Source organism: Sarcophilus harrisii, chromosome 6 (assembly GCF_902635505.1).
Source record: "Sarcophilus harrisii chromosome 6, mSarHar1.11, whole genome shotgun sequence".
Taxonomy (NCBI): Eukaryota; Metazoa; Chordata; class Mammalia; order Dasyuromorphia; family Dasyuridae; genus Sarcophilus; species Sarcophilus harrisii.
In genome coordinates, this window is record NC_045431.1 from 245860503 (window position 1) to 245883412 (window position 22910).

The 22910-nt window shown below is 35.5% G+C and overlaps 1 protein-coding gene across 1 annotated transcript; it reads left to right on the forward strand.

The window, feature by feature from the left end:
• Positions 1-2395: 2395 nt before the first annotated feature.
• LOC100928584 (vomeronasal type-2 receptor 26-like) lies at positions 2396-22679 on the forward strand. The gene is made up of 6 exons (XM_031941408.1): positions 2396-2640; positions 6550-6841; positions 11040-11837; positions 17075-17293; positions 19297-19420; positions 21775-22679. Exons 1-6 carry the CDS (start codon positions 2396-2398, stop codon positions 22677-22679), a joined length of 2583 nt encoding a protein of 860 aa, XP_031797268.1.
• Positions 22680-22910: the final 231 nt, after the last annotated feature.

The window sequence follows — 22910 nt, forward strand, 5'->3', positions numbered from 1 at the left end:
GCAGATGATATGATTTTGTACCTAGGAAACTCTAGAAAGTCGTCTTAAAAACAAGTTGACATAATGAGTCATTTCAGCAAAATGGCAGGACAGGAGATAAATTCATACAAGACCCTAGTTTTCAGAATAAAACTCACCATATGAGAAAATTTGTGGGCAAAACTGGAAGGCAGTTTAGCAGAACTAGCTATAAATCAACATAATACACCAAATATTAAGGTAACATTAGAAAAGAGAAATGATTTTGACATAAAGGGTATTAATATACTTAAATTGAAGGAGCATGAAAGAATACATCAGTCAGACCTACGGATAAGGCAAGAATTTGTGACCAAATAGGAGATAAAAAGGATCACAGGAAACCTAAAGAAAAAAATTTACAGGAAATTAAAAATGATTTGCATAAAAATGTAACTAATTGGGAGAAAAGCAACAAAGAATAATATATATATGTGTGAATATGAATATATATCAAATGTCTTTGAAGAACATCTCATTTAATAAATAGGGAACTTAACCAAATGTAGTAATATATACAAAGTATTCCCCAGTTAATAAATTGACAGAAGATATGAACAGGCGATTTTCAGGAAAAATAAATTAAAGTTATTACTAGTTACCTGAAAAAATTCTGTAAATTATTATTAATTAGTGAAAAATTATTAAAATAATTCTGAGGTATCATATTCCACTTCCCCACCCAACATATACAACTATATTTTGGTATGTGTGTGTGTGTGTGTGTGTGTGTCTGTGTGTGTGTATCTGTGTATTTAAAAAATGGTAACTTTTCCCAGCTCCATATAATACTTTTCTTTACTATCTTTAAGAGTCAAATCAATTTTCAAATCCCTGCCTACTTTTCTATTCTTGAGACTTTTCCAGATAAGGAATTTTCTTAAGTATTTGGCTTAATTTCTTATTATAGATATAAACTTTGAAGTACATATAATGTTTAATAAATAATTTGAATCCACACTGGGTTTTCATTAAGTTAGCTTAAAATATGCTAGATTAAGTGTTTTTAAGAAATTAAAATGATTTTAAAAATTGAATGAAAATGATAGTGGAAAAAATGCAGAAATAAATGTGGCCTACAGAACAAAGGATTGGAAGAAGGATCTTTAGCTTTTGAATAATAAATATGAAAAAATTCTTTGAAAATTAAAAGAAAAAAGAAAAAAATTGCTCAATGAGACTAATGTATTTAAAAATAAAACGAATAAGTATAAAATTAGAAAAAATATATTTCAAAGTAACTAACCCTTAAAACATTGATGAAAGAAGGCTTAAGCATTATTAATACACCAGAAAACTGTGACTAAAATGGTTTCTGGACATTATATTTCAAGGAATTCCAATTCAGCCAAAATGGTGAAACAAAGACAGCAATACAGCAAAGTTGTTCTAGTATGTCCCCTCAAATATCATTAGAATAACTCCTCATATTAAATTATGGATTGGCCTGGTCAACAAAAGCTTAAATTTAATGTTTTTTCCCAGACCTAGGCCAGTTAGACCCCTTGAAGACAGACCCAGAAAGAAGCATCAACAAGTATGGGTCCAATATAAACCTGTGATTGAGCCTGTAACAGGCATATGATCTCAGAGCTCAGGTCTGTAAGAAGATCTTGCCTTTTCTCTTTGTAAAATTGAAATCAAATTTCTGCCCAAGTTTATTTTTCATTGAAGTTTTCTTGAAGATGTTTTCAAATCATACTCTGTCTGAAATTGTGTCCTGAATAATCCTTTCAAAATAATTGCTCTTTCTGAAAATATTCTTTTTTATCATTTCTTCTTGCTGTTTAATAATTCACTTTTGATTTTAAGATCTACCCTCATGGAGGGAATTTCTGGGTTGACCTAGCATGAAAAAGATCAGAGAGTCTTTTGGGCATTTCAGATTCCATCAAAACTGGGAAGGCTCCAGAGACAGAAAACAAGCAAGAATGTTCACAAACCTTTTTTTCCTTAAGTTGGGAATTTTTTAAGATGAAGGACACAGGTGCAGAATTGCTGGGCTAGCTGGTCCTTGGAGAAACTCACTTTCAGACTCTGGTCAAAATATTTGTTTGACTTGCACCCAAGAGATGAGAAGGAGCCACTTTTCCTTATTCATCTACAGGGAACTAGATAAATAGTATCCAGAAGGCAAAAATGTGAAATAAATAAGTCCTGCTCATTCAAACTTTTGCCTTTATCCCAAATAGAGGCTCACTTTGTGTCTCACATTCTGCTTTCCCAAGGAGGAGAGAGACTGTACAAAGCTTGAGCATCTATTAAAAAAGACAAATGCTTAGCAACAGAGCATTTGCCTATAGATGCAAGAACTAGTATTTCCTGTCACGTTATACTCCCCCATTTAGTGGCTCATTAGAGATCTGGGATATTGACCATGGGCTTGGGGAAACTGAGACTCTCACCCTCTATATTATTTGTATTTTTGATTTTGCAGATTTTCTTAACTGAGTACCAGATGGTCAAAAATCCTTGTCACATAGAAAGAAGTTTCAATCCTACATATAGAAAAGAAGGGGACCTAATCATTGCTGCATTCCTCTCCCTTTTTGTGAAGGTACAACTTCCAGTGAACAAATTTTTCTTCGAAAGTTATCCCATTTGGAGTTATGCACTACCAAGGTAAGTGGTTACTTTCCAACCCACGCTAATTTATGCAATAGTAATCCATATTTCTTATTGATTGGTTTATTGGTAGAGTTGTATTTTTTTTATTCTCTAAACTTTGGTTAAAGCAAAGATGTGGGTTTAAAAATGACTGGAAATCTAATATTCAAGAAGCTGATAAATTAAAAGTGTTCTTAATGGGCAGTGCAGCAAACATAGAGAGATTATTGATCCCTACTCTATATGGCATTATAAACAATCACAGATTCATCTCCACTGATGACAAAAACTCACCCAGTACAAGGAGGGGTGAAACACATTAGGGAGAACCTATACCCAAAATTGGGTTTTAGGTGTTAAACTATATTCTCTAAGAATGGACATGGAGAAGACCTGATTACTTGTTCTAAATAGGGGAGGAAATATTCACAATTGTGCTCATATATGATGAAATTCTCAAGGTCATTTATGAAAGCTTGGCTTGGATGAGATTTGGGTAAAGATTTGGGTTTCCTGAATCATAACAACATAAAAGGGGTGTGTGTGATAAAACAATAATTATTTTAGGCATCAGAAAACAGAACAGATTCAGAATACTCCATTCAGTTCAGTTTTATCTAATCCAAAGCTTCAAGCCTTATCTTCCCACCAGAGAGCTGCTAAAGAAAAGGAACCAATATGTCTTATCTTTACTTAAAAACTTTGATGAGTGTTAGGACCATTTGATCTAAATGATTTCATATTGGTGTTTTACTAATATCAGAATAATATGACAATACATCAAAAATACCAAACAATATGAACTTTACAATGTCAACAAGTGCCATATATATCAAAGTACTGACAAGATGCAATACTTGCACTGAGATTTTTCATCATTTTATGTCTAGAAAATATAAGGTATAGGGCAATTTTTGACATTAGTTATCCCTTTGTGAGGGATGTAGAAGACCCTTACCCCAAATGACTTCTAAGAGATCATTCAGTAGAAAGCAGAAAAAGTGTTTATTAAAACCTCTGGAGGATGTCCCATCACGAGATAAGAAAAAGAAAGCTTGTGGTAGGAGGGCTAGAGAAGCAGTAAAGATACATAGCTTTTACACAAGAGATTACATCACAGGTAAGAAAGCTTTGAGAAGGGGAGGGGGAGGCATCTAATTGGTTGCTGCTATTTGGAGAGATTGGAATCAAAGGTTTCTGTTTCCCCAAAATTATCTGATTTCTATGAAATAGAAAATTAGGCCTTCAGGCTTAATCAAGCAGACAGTGGTCAAGCTAATTAACTAAATATCGATAAATATCAAATACTGAAAATTGTCATCAGTGCAGGTTAAATAAATATGTTTATAGCTGGCCAAAGATTCAAGTAAATATGGGCCTGCACATATTATACAGATTAGAGGGTGAAAACTCCAGTCCTTGCACTGAGGTCGGTTCAAGCACTTAGGGCGAATTACTGGTTGGACAATGCTCTATGGGCATGTGCTTGGAAAATGGTCCTTCCCACTATACTGTTCTGGCTCAATGATTGATGTATACAGAGGATTGTAGGAAGGACTTGGGGTGGAGTAAGATGAACCAGAGTCACTTTTTGAGGTAGACAAGGAAGATGGCAGTTGCAGAGATTCTGCTTCCATCCTGTTCAATCCTTCTTCTAGAAACGAAGAATAAAGACTAAAGACTTCTGCTTATCCTGACTCTGGCTGTTTCTGGGATGTCTGGGATGCTAGTGTGGTCGTCACAATACACCTCATAGGGGAAACAGAAATAATGAAAATAAAATACAGAAAAAGAATTCAAACATTTCTGTAAGTTCTTCACCTTATCTCTCTATTCCATGCACATTGACATTTTTGTGACAGTTTAAATAAAGCCAAAGATATCACCAAACCACTTTCTATGTTCCACACTCCATCTCTCATTTTTATGCTTTTGTCAATGCTGTCCCCCATTGTAGGAATGAAATCTCTCCTAAGCTCCATGTCTCAGAATTCCTATTTTCACTTAAATTTCAAATCACTTGATTTGAAGATTTTCCTGCTCTCCCTGAGCTATTAATGATTTTCTTCAAGTCATATTTTATCATCTTTGGCCCAAATATCTGCTTCAGATAGGGATACATTTTCTATTCTGGCCCAAAGAAGAGAGCTATTTTTTTCTTCTCTCTTTTATCTTACTATCCTGATTACATGCAAATGCCTGAACTCTAGCAGGGGACCTCATAAATGCTAGTAAGCTCATTGACATCAATTCTTAAACATTTTAACATCGGCTCCTTGGGAACTCTAGTTTCTGTCTTTCCATGTACTACACTGAGTTGGAGATCATTTCTTTCGCTATTCTTCCTTATGATCATTGCCTTTTCTCCTGACAGTGGTAATCGATCTCTTCTCCTTGGTATTCTATTCTCTCTGGATTTTAGGGACTGTTTTTTCTCCTTTTATTCTTCTCCTTTTTTGTTTTTCCTGTTTCTTGTTTTTTGGGTCTTCCTTCTTTTTCTCCTTTGATGGATTCTCTTGAGATCACACTGCAGCTATAAATATCCCTTATCAATGTGTCTAATCCATTCCCTTCATTATCTTATCAGCTCATGATTTACTTAGGATCTCTATGTGGGATGTTTTTCAGATTTATCTATCCTGATCTAAACTCTCTGCTGTCCTTACAACTCATATCATCAATAACCTCTCAGATATCTTGAACTAAATGCCCAGGAGCTATATTAAGTTCAGTATATCCAAAATGTAAAGCATCATCTTTTGTTCCTAACCTCTTCATCCTCCTATATTCCCTATTACTGTAGAAGGCAATAACATCCTCTGATGCCCTTCAGCCCTCATTCTTGGAATGACCCTAAATTCTCCCCTATCCCTCCCCACATGTATCCAAGACTTTCCCAAGGTCTATCTGTTTCAACTTGGCAATGTCTCTTAAATATATAGGTCTCTGGCTGTCTGTATCTTTTTCTGCCTCCCTCAGTTATTGTGCCTCTCTGTTGTTCTTTTTCTTTCTGTGTCTCTATCAATTTTTCTATGTTTCTATCTCTGATTATAAGCTGTCTTTCCCATTAAAATATCATCATTTTGTAGACAGGACTTTTTTCCTGCTTTTTGTATCCTTACTGCTTAGCACAGTACCTAGCCCAGAGCAGTGCTTAATAAAGGTTGATTGATTGATTACCTGGTTTTCCATTATCCATCTTCTAAGAGAGGAACAATATGTCCTTGCCTGAATAAGGGAGAAGGTGGACTACAAGGCCAGTGGATATGCTGTGAAAATCTCAATTGTGAATATCTTCCTTTGACTAAGGTAGCTACTTCAGCTAGAGTAAAATTAGTACTGAACTTTAAATCTTTTGGTATTACCCATTACATGGTCATGACAATCTTTTGAAATATATGTGTTCCATTGACTTTCCAGGGTATAATGTTAAAAATCATTATAAGGCATCTAGAAGTTATTTTACCAAATAAATCATCAATTTTTATCTAATATGCTTTGCATGGTAATCTCCTCATTGCAATTTGAGAAATAGAAGTCCTTTCCATTTTTGTTGAAGATAATCAGTCTGTGTGTTCTGTTCAATTCTTTTTCAAAATGAGCCTTATTCTAATGTCTAAAATATATCATCATGTGTGTGTGAGTGTGTGTGTGTGTTTGTGAATGTGTTTGTGTCTTAATGTGTATTCTTAAAAGAATCTTACAGGATATAGTTCAAGTCTGTCATATTACAATTGTGGACACTGACACTCATGATGGTGAAATGATGTGCTCAGGACCACAATTTTAGTCAATTTTAGAGGCAGGATTTAGGATATGAATTTCTGTCTCCATAGCTGACACTCTTCCCACTAAAAATTTTTGCTGTTTCTTTGAATATCAAGTTTTGCCTTCTTTTTATTTAAATTTTTCCTCTCACTTTAGGTCAATGTTCAAACAATATCACTATTTCCTTGCTCTTCAATATGCTGTTGAGGAGATCAACAAGAACCCCGATTTGCTGCCCAACACAACCTTGGGATATCAGCTACTCAATAACTTCCATCTGGAGAAACTAGCTGTGGAGAGTTCCTTAATATGGCTGTCAGGGAGAGGTCCCATTATCCCCAATTATAGCTGTGATACACAGTCCAATTCTGTGGCTGTCATTGGAGGGATGTCAGCTACACTTTCCATGGCCATGGCCACCATCCTCAAACTGTATAAAGTTCCACAGGTAAGAGAGACCAATACAGTCACTCATTTTCATCTAATATCTTCTTTATATTTAAAGCAGCAAATTTTTATAATCTGTTTTGATATAGCATCAACAAGTCAATAACCAATTATTAAGAAGTCCTCCAAACATGTTCTGACAAAAGGTGATACAAAAAAGGAGAAAATGGTCCTTTCCCTCTGGGAAATCATTCTCTATGCTTGGTGAGGTGATGCTCTGATGATTTAGAACCAAGGAAAAATCTAAAGATGACTATACTTCTAATTCACCTTTTAATACAAGTATAGAACTCTGAACACTTTCGATAGAAGACAGATTTCTTTTTCTCACCTCCAAAAATTCCCATGGAGAGGTCTCTCTTCCTATTCATTTTGAAATTGATTTCTATAATTTCCCTAAAAGCATGAAGCTCCAATTCGTGAGTCTATTAGTATGTACTTACAAAGAGCATCCAATTCTGGGTTTACTAAGACCTTTTAATCAGACAATTCCTTGGGAAATAAACCTAATAGTGATGTTAATGTATCAATTCGTAAGATAGCTTTGTACTATTTTTGGTGTAATTAAAATTGCTCTTCAAACAGGTTGAATCAGTTCATAATTCCACCCAAAGCCTAAGTATCCCAATTTTTCTACATTCCCTCTCTTTTGTTCCTTCTCTCCTTTCAGCCAATTTAATAGCTTTATGAAAGTATTTGATACTTAGTTTAATTTACATTTCTTTAATCAATAAAATGATACTTACCTAGCAGATTGTAGTTAGAACCATAGGTAACTTATTTAAAAATGTATTTGCTTTCTCACCAGGGGTATAAGGGAGAGCCTTTTCATAATTTCTCTACTGAAGTAAAAAATTGCCATGATTGTGGGTTGTATTTTATACATTTCAGTGCACATCCAAGCCTGTTATATTATATGTTAAAGGATGAGAAAGTACTATTGTCCTACCTTCCCACTTTATGGTATGAAGCATGTTGGAATTAGGCAATATTCTGTCTCTCTTTTTGTTAGTTTACTTGTTTTTAACACACATTATTTTTTAATTCTTTTGGTAAAGAAAAGTCAGAGCAAAATGGAAAACATGGGAAAGATTTAAAAATAGAAAAAAGAAGTGAACATAGAATGTGTTGATTTGCATTTACTCTCCTTAGATCTTTTTTTCTGGAGGCAGATGGCATTTTATGTCCAAAATCTATTGGTGTAATGTTGCTGTTTTAATTTTCTGGAGGTCTTTGTGCAACCTTCCTTTCAAGAGAGTAATCTCCCCAAGAATAGCCAGGTGTTAAAAGTCCAAAAGTGTTTACTGCCTCTTTTGAAGTCGTATCTCCATCACTTGGGACTCTGCTAGTTTTCTGGAAGGCCATCAGACGGGACTTGGTCTCAATGGAAGAAATGCAGGAGGCCAGGCCAGCCATCATGAGGCTGATGAAGATGGAATTGAATTGGGTCAATTCCTTGCTGGCTGTTATATACTTCATTATCATAGGTGTGAATCTTGTGGAACTGTATTAAATACTAAGTACATGTACTGAACGAGAGAACTACTAAGCACATTGCTAAACTAGATAACCATTGTTTTTATCAATTCCACTGACTTAGCACCATGTAAGAATCCTTGTTTCAAGTTCAGAGTTCTGGCCCATAATGTATTGGGATTGCTTTGGATCTCTGAACTGCTGAGAACCAAGCCTTTGATAGATGATCTCACATTCTTGCTGTTATTGTGAACAATGCATTCCTTGTTCTGCTTGTTTTGCTCAGCATCAATTCATATAAATCTTTCTAGGCGTTTCTATAATCAGCTTATTCATCATTTTTATGCAATGATATTATTCCATTACCTTCATGTACCAAAGTTTATTCAGCCATCCCCCAGTTGATGGGAATCCACTCTTTTTCCAATTCTTTGTTATCACAAAAAGACCTGCTACAAACATCTTTTTGCAGATGTAGGTCCCTTTCCTTGCTTAATGATTTCTTTCATATAGGCCTAAAAATGGTACTGCTGGGTCAAAGGACATGCACAGTTTGACAGGCCATTGGGCATAGTACAGATTACTCTTAAGAATGGTTGGATAAATTTACAACTCCACAAAGAAAGCATGAATAACCCAGTTTTCCCACAGCCTTCAACATTTATCATTATCTTTTCCTGTCATCTTAGCCAATCTGAGAGGTGTGAAATAGTACAGCAGAAATGTTTTAATTTTCAATTTTCTAATCAAGAGTGATTTAGAGCATTTTTTCATATAATTATAAAAGACTTTAATTTTGTACTCTGAAAATTGTTTGCAAGGTGAGCATTGCCTGCTCTATTCAGGAAAGGGTCTGGTTTCCCAGAATTTGTCTTCTGATCTTGGACTGGAAATTGTTTTCCTGATTTGCTCCTCCACTGTGTCACAACTGAGGTTCTTAATTACTGATTTGCTGTGATTACACTCCTGTCCCTGGGTTTCCCACAGTCTATCCAACCTGGGCTGAATGCCCCTTTCACCCCAGTGAGAGTGACCTTACTTGAAGTTTTTTTAGTCTGTCTTGAATGGGAGAATTCATTCTATCAGATTCTGTTCAGACACTTTTTTTGGTATTTGAGGAAACTGGGAGAGATTGAGCAGCTTCTTTACATCTCCATCTTGGCTCCACCTCCTGGTACAAAAATAAAGACAATATTTTCTGAAACACTTGGCCTTAGGGGTTTCATTTCACAAAGTCAAGAGTTTGAGAGTCTGGATGAGGATATCTGTTATGAGCCAGTACTTGAAACAAGGTGCCAAGTCAGTGGAATTGATAGACACAAAAGTTATCTTATTTAGCATGGTGCTTAACAGTTCTCTAATTCAGTCCATATACTTAGTACTTACGATAGTTCTACAAGATTCACAGCTTTGATAAGAGAGCATATATAAGCTAGGAGCCTCAGCCAGGTTTGAGTTCTGGGAGATTCAGAAGCCAGAGAAGGCAGGCAGGAGCTCAAGCTCTCAGAACCAAGGCCAGATTGAAAGGCTCTCCAGAAAGCTTCCCAGCCCCAGGAAGGAGATAGTAAAAGTCCTGGACCATGAGAAAGCTAACCAGGCCGCAAGAAAGGAGACAAGACTTGGAAAGAGACAATAAAAGATTTGGACGTTAAGTACTAACTGTACTCAGGTGGTGATTACTAAACTGAAACAAGAGCTGCCTCCAGAGACTCCAAGAAAACCCCAAGAAGAGAAGATTACATTTTTGAGAGACTATTTCAGATATCCTTGCTTGCTCAATTACTGGAGAGCTATTTAAATTAATTATTTTTGACCTTCTTAGAAAACTGGGGCTAAATAGTATAACAAAGACATAGAACATATGAAACTTTCTCCTGCCTCCTGGACAAATCTCATGATGGAAGGTCTCATACACGTGCATTTTTTGCTGTTATTGTGTTTAGAGATCAGAGATTATGGTGCTCATTGGATATGAAGTGAACCATTGCTTTTCTCAGTTTTTACTAAGAAGTACTAAGAACTCTTGTAATGTGGAATTCCAGTCTTGGCAGTCGATTTCAGTATGAGGAGTTCAACATTTCCTGTTCCTTCTTAATTTTGCTATAGAGAACTTTTGCTCCTAGAACAAGCTCTCAGGCACAATTCTTATTTTCAGAGAAATAAAATTCCCCTAGAATTATGAGAGGAAGGAAATGTATGCCACAGAAAATCTCAGTCAAATAATTGTTGATATTTGAGCTGAAAGAGAAGTAAGATGAGTTAGAGAAGACATGTAACTATGCTTCACTACTTAATGAACAGCTTCATGCAGAAGACACAAAAATGTTCCACTTGAATACACGGAAAAGAAACAGGAACAAAAAGTCAATGTTCTAAAGAGACTGATTTAGCTACAAAGTTAATCAAAAACATTCTATCTTTTGGTCAATTTATCTAAAAGTGGTAAAGAGTCTTTTTGGAGAATTTTTCCTCCTAGGAATATTTCAAACAGAAACTTAGAAATTACTTGATGGAGACATTGGAAAGAGGATTCTTGGTTGGGTGCAGTTTCAGATTTTCCTTCTAATTCTTCCGTTCCAAAACAATATAATTTTGCGATCTAAAACTATAAATTAAAATTAACAAGCAAATTATCTGCTCTGTGAAACTCATTAATAGTTGGCCACAAATATGAAGGCCAAATTCCTACACTGAACTCATTGTTTTCTTTATGTTTCATTTAGATTAGCTATGGTTCATTTGATCTTCTACTGAATGATAAAGCTCAGTATCCTTATATATACCAGATGGGGAAAGAGCAATCTACTCTTCACCTGGCCTTCATCCAATTGATGCTGCATTTTGACTGGACATGGATAGGACTGCTTCTTTCTGATAATCCAAGAGGGGAAAGCTTCTTCAATGATCTGAAAGAAGAGATGGTCAGGAATGATTTGTGTGTGACTTTTACAGATAGATTGCCCCAAAATTTTAGAGAAAGCAAAGATCTTGACCTATTTTTTAGGATTATTTCATCATCATCAAATGGGATTTTCATCTATGGAGATGCTGATTCCCTTCATGAATTTTCCACTGAATTGTTTAGTTATAAACTTTATGGGAAGTTATTGATTACCACATCTTGGGATTTTTCCATTGATACTAATTTTGAAGTGTTTCCCACTTTTCATGGTACAATAGTATTTTCTCATACCCAGATGGAGATTCCTGGTTTTACAAATTTTGTAAGAAGCCTGAATACAAGTGTGAACCCTGAGGACATTTTCCTAAAATCTTTCTGGGAGTCACTCTTTAACTGTAGATTTTCCAAAAAAAGTGATGTAGAAATCTTCTATCCTTTGTGCTCAAAAGATCTTTCCTTCAGAGATTCCCTTTACATGAATATTGACATGGCCCTTATGGAACTGATAACAAATGTTTACAATGCAGTGTATTTAGTGGCGCATGCTCTCCATCAGATGCTCCATTCTGAGGTAAAGGAGGCATCAAAACTTGCAAAAAACCTAGATCTTCCTTGGAAGGTAACATATCTCTTCAAAAATTGGGGTTAGCATAGCCTACTCACAACATTCGGTTGTTAGTGATTTGTTCTAGAGGGGATGCAGTGATGACTTGAGTTATTCTTTTATATATTTTTTCAATTTTTTCCCCTTTGTGATTACATGTAATTCTGGGTGGAAACAATGAAATTACTTCAGATTTGTTTATTTTAAGTCTTATGTAACAATCTATTAAAATAATTTATTTAATAGTTTCTTCAGTTACATTTATAATAATCTTTGTGTTTTTTTTTAAAACTTTTGAGTTACAGATTCCCTCTATTATTCCCATTCCAGTTCCTTTTAAGAAAACATATGTGAAAGTATGCAAACCATTTCCATAAATGTCATGTTGTGAAGAAAAGAGATCTCTCAACTTAATTAAAAAAATAACTTACAAAAATAAATTGAGAGGGATCAAGAGAGAGACACATACACACACAGATAAAGAGAACATGAAACAGAGCAGAAGTGAGACAGAGAGAGAGAGAGAGAGAGAGAGAGAGAGAGAGAGAGAGAGAGAGAGAGAATACATCAATCCATATTCAGACACATGACACACTCATTTTCTTCTCTGGGTATGGAAAGATTTTTTTTAAATCACACATTCTTTAGAGTAGTCATGGATCATTATACTACTGAGAATAGCTGGTCATCACAGAACATTGGTATTACTTTCTATATAGTAAATTTCACTTTGCTTGAGTCCATGGAAAATTTTCCAACATTTTTTTCTGAACGCATGCAGCTCATTATTTCCCATAGAATAATAATATTCCATCAAAAACATATGTCAAAATTTATTCATCTATTTCCCCCCAATTTCCTTTTTTATATTTTATTTGCATTTCATACATAATGAAATTTATAGACGTTGAGTTTCTTCTATGCAGATCTTCTCCATTTTATAGTAAAAACCCAAATCTGCCTGCTATTCTAATTCTATTTTGCTTAATTACACTGGTCTTTTCATTTCCTTTGACAAATTTGACATGTTTTGTATGTATAGGAGTTATTTGTAGAACACATTACAGGTCTTCAAAAAAGTGACAAACTGTCATTTTTCCCACCAGTGGTTAAAGCATATGTTTGTATGATAATGCTGAACAGTTTTCCTTGGATTCTAACAGAAATCATCCTGTTATTTTTGATTCAATAGCCGAGCACTGCTTTTCTCACCCTTTTATTTATTATAGTGACTACTCCATTTCTCATAAGCGATTCTCTTCCACAGTAATATATGTGATGAATATTAGAATTAAACTTTGCTAACAAAGATTTTTGTACTTAAAACTCTCCTCTCGCTTTTTCTCTCTCTCTCTCTATCTGTCTCTCTCTCTTTCTCTTGCTCTGGCTCTGACTCTCTCCCTCTCTTGTATGTGTGTTTTTAAGTAAAACTTATGTCTGTGAGATTTGGACTTAAAAGAAAGATAGGCGCTGCAGAACTGATTCTATTGAATAATAGTGGAGCTGGACAAGACTTTAGAAAGACTCTTGGTCGACCAGGGGATAAAATCAGTCAATACTTAAATTAATCCCCACTGTTCAGCAGAAGTTCAAATCCTGAAGCAGAAATTCAAACCTCTGGCCACATAATATGAAGATGAGACCCATGGGCAAAGACCCTGTCGTTGGAAACGAGTGAAAGTAAAAGAAACAAAGAATGGTACAATTTGAGATTGATAGATAGTGTCATGCAAACGATTAATATTAACTTGAACAGACTTTGAGATATAGTAGAGTATAGCAAGGCAATGTAGGCTACTGTCCATGTGGTCATGAAGAGTAGGAAAGGACTCAATGACTGAACAACAAATATGTACTACGAATTCTGTCCAATTAGATTAATTTTCTTTTCCCTAAAATAATCAGGTCTTACCATTAAATTTCTCAGTGGCAACAATGTAGATTAAATTTCTGTTTTTCAACCTTCTCATTCTATATTTTGTAATGCTCTGGGAAATTTTCTTGAATATTTTCCATTCACCAATGAAAACCACAACCTGAGTGTGCCAAATAAATTTCTAACTTTTACTGAAAACTCCATTTCAAATCTTCCTCACATTGAAATACTGTTTCATTTTCTTAGACTTTGTCATTTTAAAATTTCATTCATAATGTGTTCCCTTGAAGTTATTCTCCTTACTATTTTTTTCTGGAATGATGTTGCCAAAGGTTTAGTTTCTTTATCATTTCTATTTGCTTTTATTTTAACCTTGAATTCCATCACTGTGAATAGAAAATTCTCCTTTATTCCTAAATTGAGCTTATTATCCACTTCTGAGATTTATATTAGATAATTTTATTTTTTCCCCTTTTTCCTCATTTTGATTAAAGCTATTTATTTCCAATATATATACATGGGTAATTTTTTAATACTGACCCTTGCAAAACCTTCTGTTCCAAATTTTCTCCTTCTTCCACCCATCCCATCTCCTAGATGGCAAGTAGTCCAATACATGTTAAATATGTTAAAATATATGTTAAATCCAAAATATGTATGCATATTGACCAGTTATTTTCCTGCACAAGAAAAATTGGATCAAGAAGAAAAAAGACCTGAGAAAGAAAACAAAATGCAAGCAAACAGTAACAGAAAGAGTGAGAATGCAATATTGTGGTCTACACTCATTTCCCACAGTCTTCTCTCTGGGTGTAGATGGCTCTCTCCATCACTAAACAATTGGTACTTGTAATGTTCTGGTTATCTTTCTGGAGGTCTTGGGGCCAGTCTTGTTTCAGCAGAGTAATCATCATGAGAATAGCCAGGGATAAAGTCCAGAACTCTTTGTTGTCTTCTTCGCAGGATGTCTCCTTCACTTAGGGCCTGACAAGCTTTCTGGAGGGCCTTCAGATGGGACTTGTTTTCAGTGGAGAAATGAAGTAGAGCCACCAGGAGCCTGATCAAAGATGTAATGTTTCTCTCCTGCAGTTCTTGTTGGTTCTTATAGATTCTCTTATAATTATATTATTGTAGGTGTCAATCTTGTAGAGTAGGTGTCAATCTTTTTGAACTATATTAAGTATTAAGTACATGTACTGAACTAGAGAACTATTAAGCACCATGCTAAACTAGATAACCATTGTCTTAGCAATTCCACTGAGTTAATACCTTCTTTCTTTTTTTTTCAGTTTGTTTTTTTTTAATAGCCTTTTATTTACAGGATATATGAATGGGTAACTTTACAGCATTAACAATTGCCAAACCTCTTGTTTCAATTTTTCACCTCTTACCCCCCCACCCCCTCCCTAGATGGCAGGATGACCAGTAGATGTTAAATATATTAAAATATAAATTAGATACACAATAAGTATACATGACCAAAACGTTATTTTGCTGTACAAAAAGAATCAGACTCTGAAATATTATACAATTAGCTTGTGAAGGAAATCAAAAATGCACGTGTGCATAAATATAGGGATTGGGAATTCAATGTAATGGTTTTTAGTCATCTCCCAGAGTTCTTTTTCTGGGCATAGCTGGTTCAGTTCATTACTGCTCCATTAGAAATGATTTGGTTGATCTCGTTGCTGAGGATGGCCTGGTCCATCAGAACTGGTCATCATATAGTATTGTTGTTGAAGTATACAATGATCTCCTGGTCCTGCTCATTTCACTCAGCATCAGTTCGTGTAAGTCTCTCCAGGCCTTTCTGAAATCATCCTGTTGGTCATTTCTTACAGAACAGTAATATTCCATAATTTTCATATGCCACAATTTATTCAGCCATTCTCCAACTGATGGACATCCATTCAGTTTCCAGTTTTTAGCCACTACAAAAAGGGCTGCCACAAATATTCGTGCACATACAGGTCCCTTTCCAATACCTTCTTTCAAGGATAATTCTCCTTAGTTTTACCCTTTACCGGAACTGGTTTGAATCATCTCATTGTTGAAGAGAGCCAAGATCATTAGATTTGATCATTATACAGTCTTGTTTCTGTGTCCTTGTTCTGTTTATTTCGTTTAGCATCAGTTCATGTAAGTGTCTCCAAGCCTCTCTGACACCATCCTGTTGGTGATCTCTTACAGAACAATAATATTCCATAACATTCATATACCATAACTTATTCAGCCGTTATCCAGCTAATGAGCATCTATTCAGTTTCCAGTTCCTTGCCACTACAAAAAGGGCTGCCACAAACATTTTTGTACATGTGGTTCCCTTTAAAATCTCTTTGGGATATAATCCTAGTTAAAATCCTAGTGGGTCAAAGAGTATGCACAGTTTAATTACTTGTTGAGCAGAGTTCCAAATTATTCTCCACCTACAATGTTATATGGGAGATTTTTTAAAAATAAAAGACAGTTTTGTACAAGGAATAAAAATTTCCCTGAATATCAGTTCATAATTACGCATTTCTTAAGCACCCAATATGTATTAGGACATATGGTAAATTTTATCAATAAAAACGTTCAGGGGGTCTCAAAATTTATTAATGAAGAAATAGTAAGCTTTTGCTTATCAGATATACAGAGTTCTTTGTGACGAGCTTTTTTTTTAAACAAAGTTCTTGGAATGTAAGACAATCAGAGATATTTGTAAGGAATTATTGATTTGCTGAATGGAAGATGATATTTTTGCATTAATTTTATTTTTTACATTTTTTGATTTTTAAAGCTTTTTGGTTTCAAAACATATGCATAGATAGTATTAAAGATTCACCCTTCTAAATCCTTGTCTTCCAAATATTTTTTCTTCCGATTCACTCCCCTAGGCAGCAAAAAAGCCCATATATGTTAAACATCTGCAATTCTTCTGTGCATATTTTCACAATTATCATGCTGCACAAGAAAAATCAGATCAAAAAGTGAAAGAATGTAAGTTAAAAAAAATAAGTGGAAAAGATGATCTATATTGTGATCTACACTCAGTCTCACATTCCTCTGGTTGCAGATTGCTCTCTCCATCACAAGATTATTGGAACTGCCCTGATGATTATATATATATTTGAAGTAAGGTGATATACCTTTTGAAGAAACTTTAATATCTGTAGAAAATAATTGGTTACCGGGTTTGTTAGTTTTCATTTGTCCTTAGTTTTCAAGGTGAAAGGAGGAAAAGGCGTTCAGAACTCTAAGAGAAACTCAAGAAGGAGAATGACTATTTTTGGAAGCTCCAAATTCAGAACCTGTTTTCCATTAATAGTCAATCTTGGGACATGGGCATGAATCCTTCTTTCCCTAAATATTAACAACCACCTGTCCTTGCTTTCAGCTCCACCACTTTCTGAAATCCATGAATTCTGTCAATATTGCCAGTGATGAGTCATGTGAGGATGGAACCAAGCCAGCTGCTGAGACATATGATATACTGAATTATAAATTTGTCCCTGGCAAGATAGAGACAATGGTCAAAGTGGGTGAAGTGCAACCTCTTGCCCAGAGATTCACATTCAAGGAAGAAGACATAGATTGGCCAGAAGATTTCAATCAGGTAAGGGGCCAATGAATATGAACGTTATCACTTTGTCTCTTTGGCTTCCTGGACACTGGTTGTTTCTTCATTGGTACCAGGATGTTTCTTACAGATAATAAAAATGTCTGTGATAGGGTACTAATACCAACTTACTCTTCTTTTTTGCTTTGATGAAAAGAGTTCTATGATTGTCTTTTTTCAGTCCCACTTGCGCATTCTTCTTAGATAAGTTAAATAATGATCTGAATTGTTCATACTAAGAGAATCTTGATATGATAAGATTGATAAGATTGCTCACATTAAGTGAGTAAGTTTGAAAAATAATAATAGGGTACAGAGTAGAGAAAAATTATCCCCCAAAGGGATTTATTTAGAGAAGATTACTCAATATCTGGCTTTGTATAGACAAATCATTTAATCTGAGTTTGTGTTTGCCTTGGGTACAATTCTACAAAGCATCCTTTTACTTTATTTATTTATTTATTTTTTATTATAATAACTTTTTTTTGCCAGAACCCATGCCAGGATAATTTTTTACAACATTATCCCTTGCACTCACTTCTGTTCCGATTTTTCCCCTCCCTCCCTCCATCCCCTCCCCTAAATGGCAAGCAGTCCTATACATGTTAAATATGTCGCAGTATATCCTAGATATCATATATGTGTGCAGAACCAGTTCTCTTGTTGCACAGGAAGAATTGGATTCAGAAAGAAAATAACCTGGGAAGAAAGGCAAAAATGCAAACAGTTTATATTCATTTCCCAGTGTTCTTTCTTTGGGTGTAGCTGCTTCTGTCCATCATTGATCAATTGAAACTGAATTAGGTCTCTTTGTCAAAGACATCTACTTCCATCAGAATACATCTTCATACAGTATCGTTGTTAAAGTATATAATGATCTTCTGGTTCTGCTCATTTCACTTAGCTTCAGTTCATGTAAGTGTTTCCAAGCCTCTCTGTATTCATCCTGCTGGTCATGTCTTACAGAACAATAATATTCTATAACATTCATATACCACAGTTTGCCCAACCATTCTCCAAATCAAGGGCATCCATTCATTTTCCAGTTTCTAGCCACTACAAAGAAGGCTGCCACAAACATTTTGGCACATACAGGTCCTTTTCCCTTCTTTAGTATCTCCTTGGCATATCAGCCCAGTAGTAGCACTGCTGGGTCAAAGGATATGCACAGTTTGATAACTTTTTGGGCATAATTCCAGATTGCTCTCCAGAGTGGTTTGATTCGTTCACAACTCCACCAACAATGCATCAGTGTCCCAGTCTTCCCACATCCCCTCTTATACTTTAAAGACACAATGGCATTAGAGATTTTTAATGTAAATATTGCAGCTATAACTTCTGCTCATGTCAAACATGTATTTCTATATAATTGCATCTCTGTATAATTGGCTAAATTCCATCCTACCCTTTACAATAGTTCCAAAAAGAGACTTCAAATATCAGCTTGAGAATAAAATTAGCCTGTAAAATCATCTTATTCTTCGATTCATTCAAGCTGAACTGTGCAATTAGTTTATTTTAGTACATACTCTCTAAAATTATGATTTCCTGAAACATTCTGGGTAGAATGTTTGAATTTATGAAAACACAAAAAAACAAACCTTTCAGGGGTTGGAAATTAATAAAATATATATCCTCTTGTGTGGTCAAAGACTTTTCAGCATTGCCAATTCTAAAATGCAACGAAGTTTGGAGTTAAGATAGTACTTGGAAAAAACTAAACCACCAAGACATTATAATTAAAAACTATCAAAGAGCTTGATTGTAACTACTGGTTAATCTGTGTGGATTCATTGGGGAAAAGATGATCTGAATTGGAAGATGAAGATACAACTTTTCCATTGAGAATTACACCATTCTTGTCCTTCAGAATTGGAAATACTTCATTCTACCTGTCTTCTATAGGAAAACTTTGAAATCATAATTTCCTCAATTCATCTATCTTTCATCAACATTGTTCTTTCAACAACATTTTCTCTCTTTCTCTGGTGATAATATAGACTTCAACTTCTAGGTGCAATCTGAAGTGTGGCCCTGGATTCAAAAAGACAGCTCGTGAAAGACAGCCCAAGTGTTGCTATGCTTGCACCCCATGTCCTGAAGGGACAATTTCCAACCAGACAGGTGGGTTCTTAAAGATTAATGTCCTTCTCCCAAAGTAATAGACATTCTAATTTATTAATCTTAAACTGGTGTGATTTGTATTTGGCAAAATAATAATTTTTGAGTTGAAATAACATTGCATTTATTCAGTCCTTTTCTTTCAATGTGCTTTGTGATCATTCTTATAATTAGCTGCATCCCCTAGTTCGAGATACCAAAAATCTGTTGAAGCAGAACCCATCAGGATTTTACTACCATGGGAATCCCTGATTCTTCCCTGACCTTGTAGCCTAATTGTCACCTTCCCATTCCTGCAGGAAAGCTTAATCTAAAACGTAGTTCTAAACTTCCTCCTTCTAAGGGGAAAAATTAATGGAAAAAATCTTAATTCTAAAAACTTTCTAAGCACAGATGCATTTGGTTTAAGAACAGAAGTCGGGCCTCTGGATTTAGTCTTCATGAAAATATCCCTTGGATAAGATTGATCAGAGTTCTCAAGGGAGATTATTAGAAAGTTTTGTTTTCTGGAGGATGGAGTCTCAAATCAAGGAAACTTGGATCACAAAAAAATTGAATAAAAATTGATCATCCTCAAACCTATCTCAGTGACAAAGCTCATGAGGCTTCTTCCTGATTTGATTTGTACTTGATATTGATCAATAAGATATTATGTTTGAAAGCTTAAGCTTTGGGGGATTTTTTTGGTAATTTATCTTTCTCCATTTATTAACTCTTCTATTTGGTTTAGATAACACTTACTCCTTATGTCAGTCCCTTGGAATTGGATTTTTATGCTCATTTTACTTATATTGTTATGGTCAAGCCCCCAAAATAGACTATTTCTCGCATTATTTCAGTTAGTATTTCTTTTTTTTCTAATTACAGATATTTTTCAGAACATAATGTGTACTATTTATTATGAAAGCTTTGTTTTTTATAATAATAGCTTATCATTTGTCAAAATACATACAAGATAATTTTAAACATTCACCCTTGAGAAAAAATAGCTTGTGTTCTAAATTTTTGTCCCTCCTTCTTCATTCATCTCCCTTCTTCCTTAGACAGCAAGGAATTCAATGCAGGTGAAACATATGCACTTCTTCTCAACATATTTCCATGTTTATTATGCTGTACAAGAAAATCAGACCAACAGGGAAAAATAAGAAAAAAAAATCCAATGACACTAAGCAATGACAATAAAAGGTGGAAATTCTATGTTGTGATCCACATTCAGTCCCCATAATCCTCTCTTTGAATGTAGATGGGTGTCTCTATCACAAGTCTCATTGTTGAAAAGAGCCAAGTCCATCACTGTTGATCATCACATGGTATCTGTTCAGGGTACATTGTTCTCTTGATGCTACCCACTTCACTTTATATCAGATCATGTAAATCTCTCCAGGCCTTTCTGAAATCAGCCTGCAGATCATTTCCTATAGAACAATAATATTCCATTACATTCATTTATCATAATTTATTCAGCTAGTCTCTAACTGACGGGCATCAACTCAGTTTCCAGTTCCCTGCCACTACAAAAAGAACAGTTAAAATATTTTTATACATGTGGATGCTTTTCTCTTTTTTATAATCTCTTTGGGATATAGACTCAGTAGATCCACTGCTGGATGCACAGTTTGATAGCTTTTTCCTCATAGTTCCAAATTGGTCTCCAGAATGGTTGGATCAGTTTACAACTCCACCAAAAATATATTAAGTGTCTGGTTTTCCCACTTCCCCTCCAACATTCATCATTACCTTTTCCTGTCATCTCAGCCAATCTGTGAGGTGGGACCTGGTACTACAGAGTTGTCTTAATTTGGATTTCTCTAATCAATAGTGATTTAGACCATTTTTTCATATGACTAAAAATGGTTTTAATTTCTTCTTCTAAAATTTTTCTGTTCATTTTCTTGGACCATGTGCCAATTGGACAATGGCTTGTAGCTATGACCTTACATTCAGAGAAACACAACAAAAATTCTTTTTAACCTAATTTTAAAAAATCAACTCTTGGCCTTCCTCTATAGTTTCAATGTTTCATTTCTGTTCTTAAAGTCTTGGAATATGTATAAAAGGATCCTTTTGGACTCATTGTAGGTGGTTTCAAGTTAAAATGGATTGCAGGGAGTTTGAATTTTTGTTCTGTAAACCTACAATATGAAATAAATACTTTCAACACATTATTTTATCCATATGTGGAGAAATGAAGAAACTGAAATGTATCTTTATTTTATTCAGTCTTTAGAATATTTTTCCTCCTTAGAAGGAGTCCAAAAATGAGGTGGAGCCCAATGTGAAATGAATAACACTTTACTTTATAGGAGACGAAAAATTGATCAGTCTGGGATATACTATGATTTTATTGCTGTTTACAGATGCAGAGGAGTGCCTGCAGTGCCCTGAAGATCAGTATCCCAATAGGGGAAGAGATCGTTGCCTCCCCAGGACTGTGACCTTCCTGGCCTATGAGGAACCTCTGGGAATGACTCTGGGCTATGCAGCCATCTGCTTCTTTCTCCTTACTGTGCTGGTCCTGGGGATCTTTGTGAAGCACAGGGACACCCCCATAGTCAAAGCCAATAATCGCAGTCTCAGCTACACTCTGCTGGTCTCCCTCAGCCTCTGCTTCCTTTGCTCCTTGCTCTTCATAGGCCATCCTACCACAGGCACCTGCCTGCTGCGCCAAACCACATTCACAGTTGTCTTCACAGTGGCCGTTTCCTCCATTTTGGCTAAAACCATCACAGTGGTTCTGGCCTTCAGGGCCACCAAACCAGGGAGCAGGCTCCGCAGGTGGTTGGGATCCACAGCATCTTACTCTCTCATTTTCACCTGCACCCTCATCCAAATGTATCTTTGTGGCATCTGGCTTGGGACATCCCCCCGCTTCCTGGAGATGGACGTCCATTCTGAGCCTGACTCCATTATCATCCAGTGCAATGAGGGCTCCCTCCTCATCTTCTACTGTGTCCTGGGCTACATGGCCTTGCTGGCCTTGGCAAGTTTCACTGTGGCTTTTCTGGCCAGGAATCTGCCAGACACTTTCAATGAAGCCAAGTTCCTGACCTTCAGCATGCTTGTGTTCTGCAGTGTCTGGATCTCTTTCCTACCCTCGTACCAGAGCTCCAAGGGCAAGGTCATTGTGGCCTTGGAAGTCTTTGCCATCTTGACCTCCAGTGCCGGGATTTTCACTTGCATCTTTGTTCCCAAGTGCTTTGTGATCCTTCTAAGATCAGACCAAAATACTCTGGGGATATTTAAAAAGAAAGCTATTTCTTGAGAAGACAGGTATTCTCAAGCTCACAGGACTCAGTCAAAGAAGTCTTTTGATCAGATAATCATAATAAAATGTTAAATGCATGTGATTCATTTGCCTCTGTTTCCTATAATATTCTTCATTGTTTTTTATTTGAATACAATAGCATATTGAAGGCATCCTGATTTAAGAATAGAAGTAGAATGGAATCATTTGCTGTTTTGAATTAGTTTAGAGAGAGCAGACAATATGTGA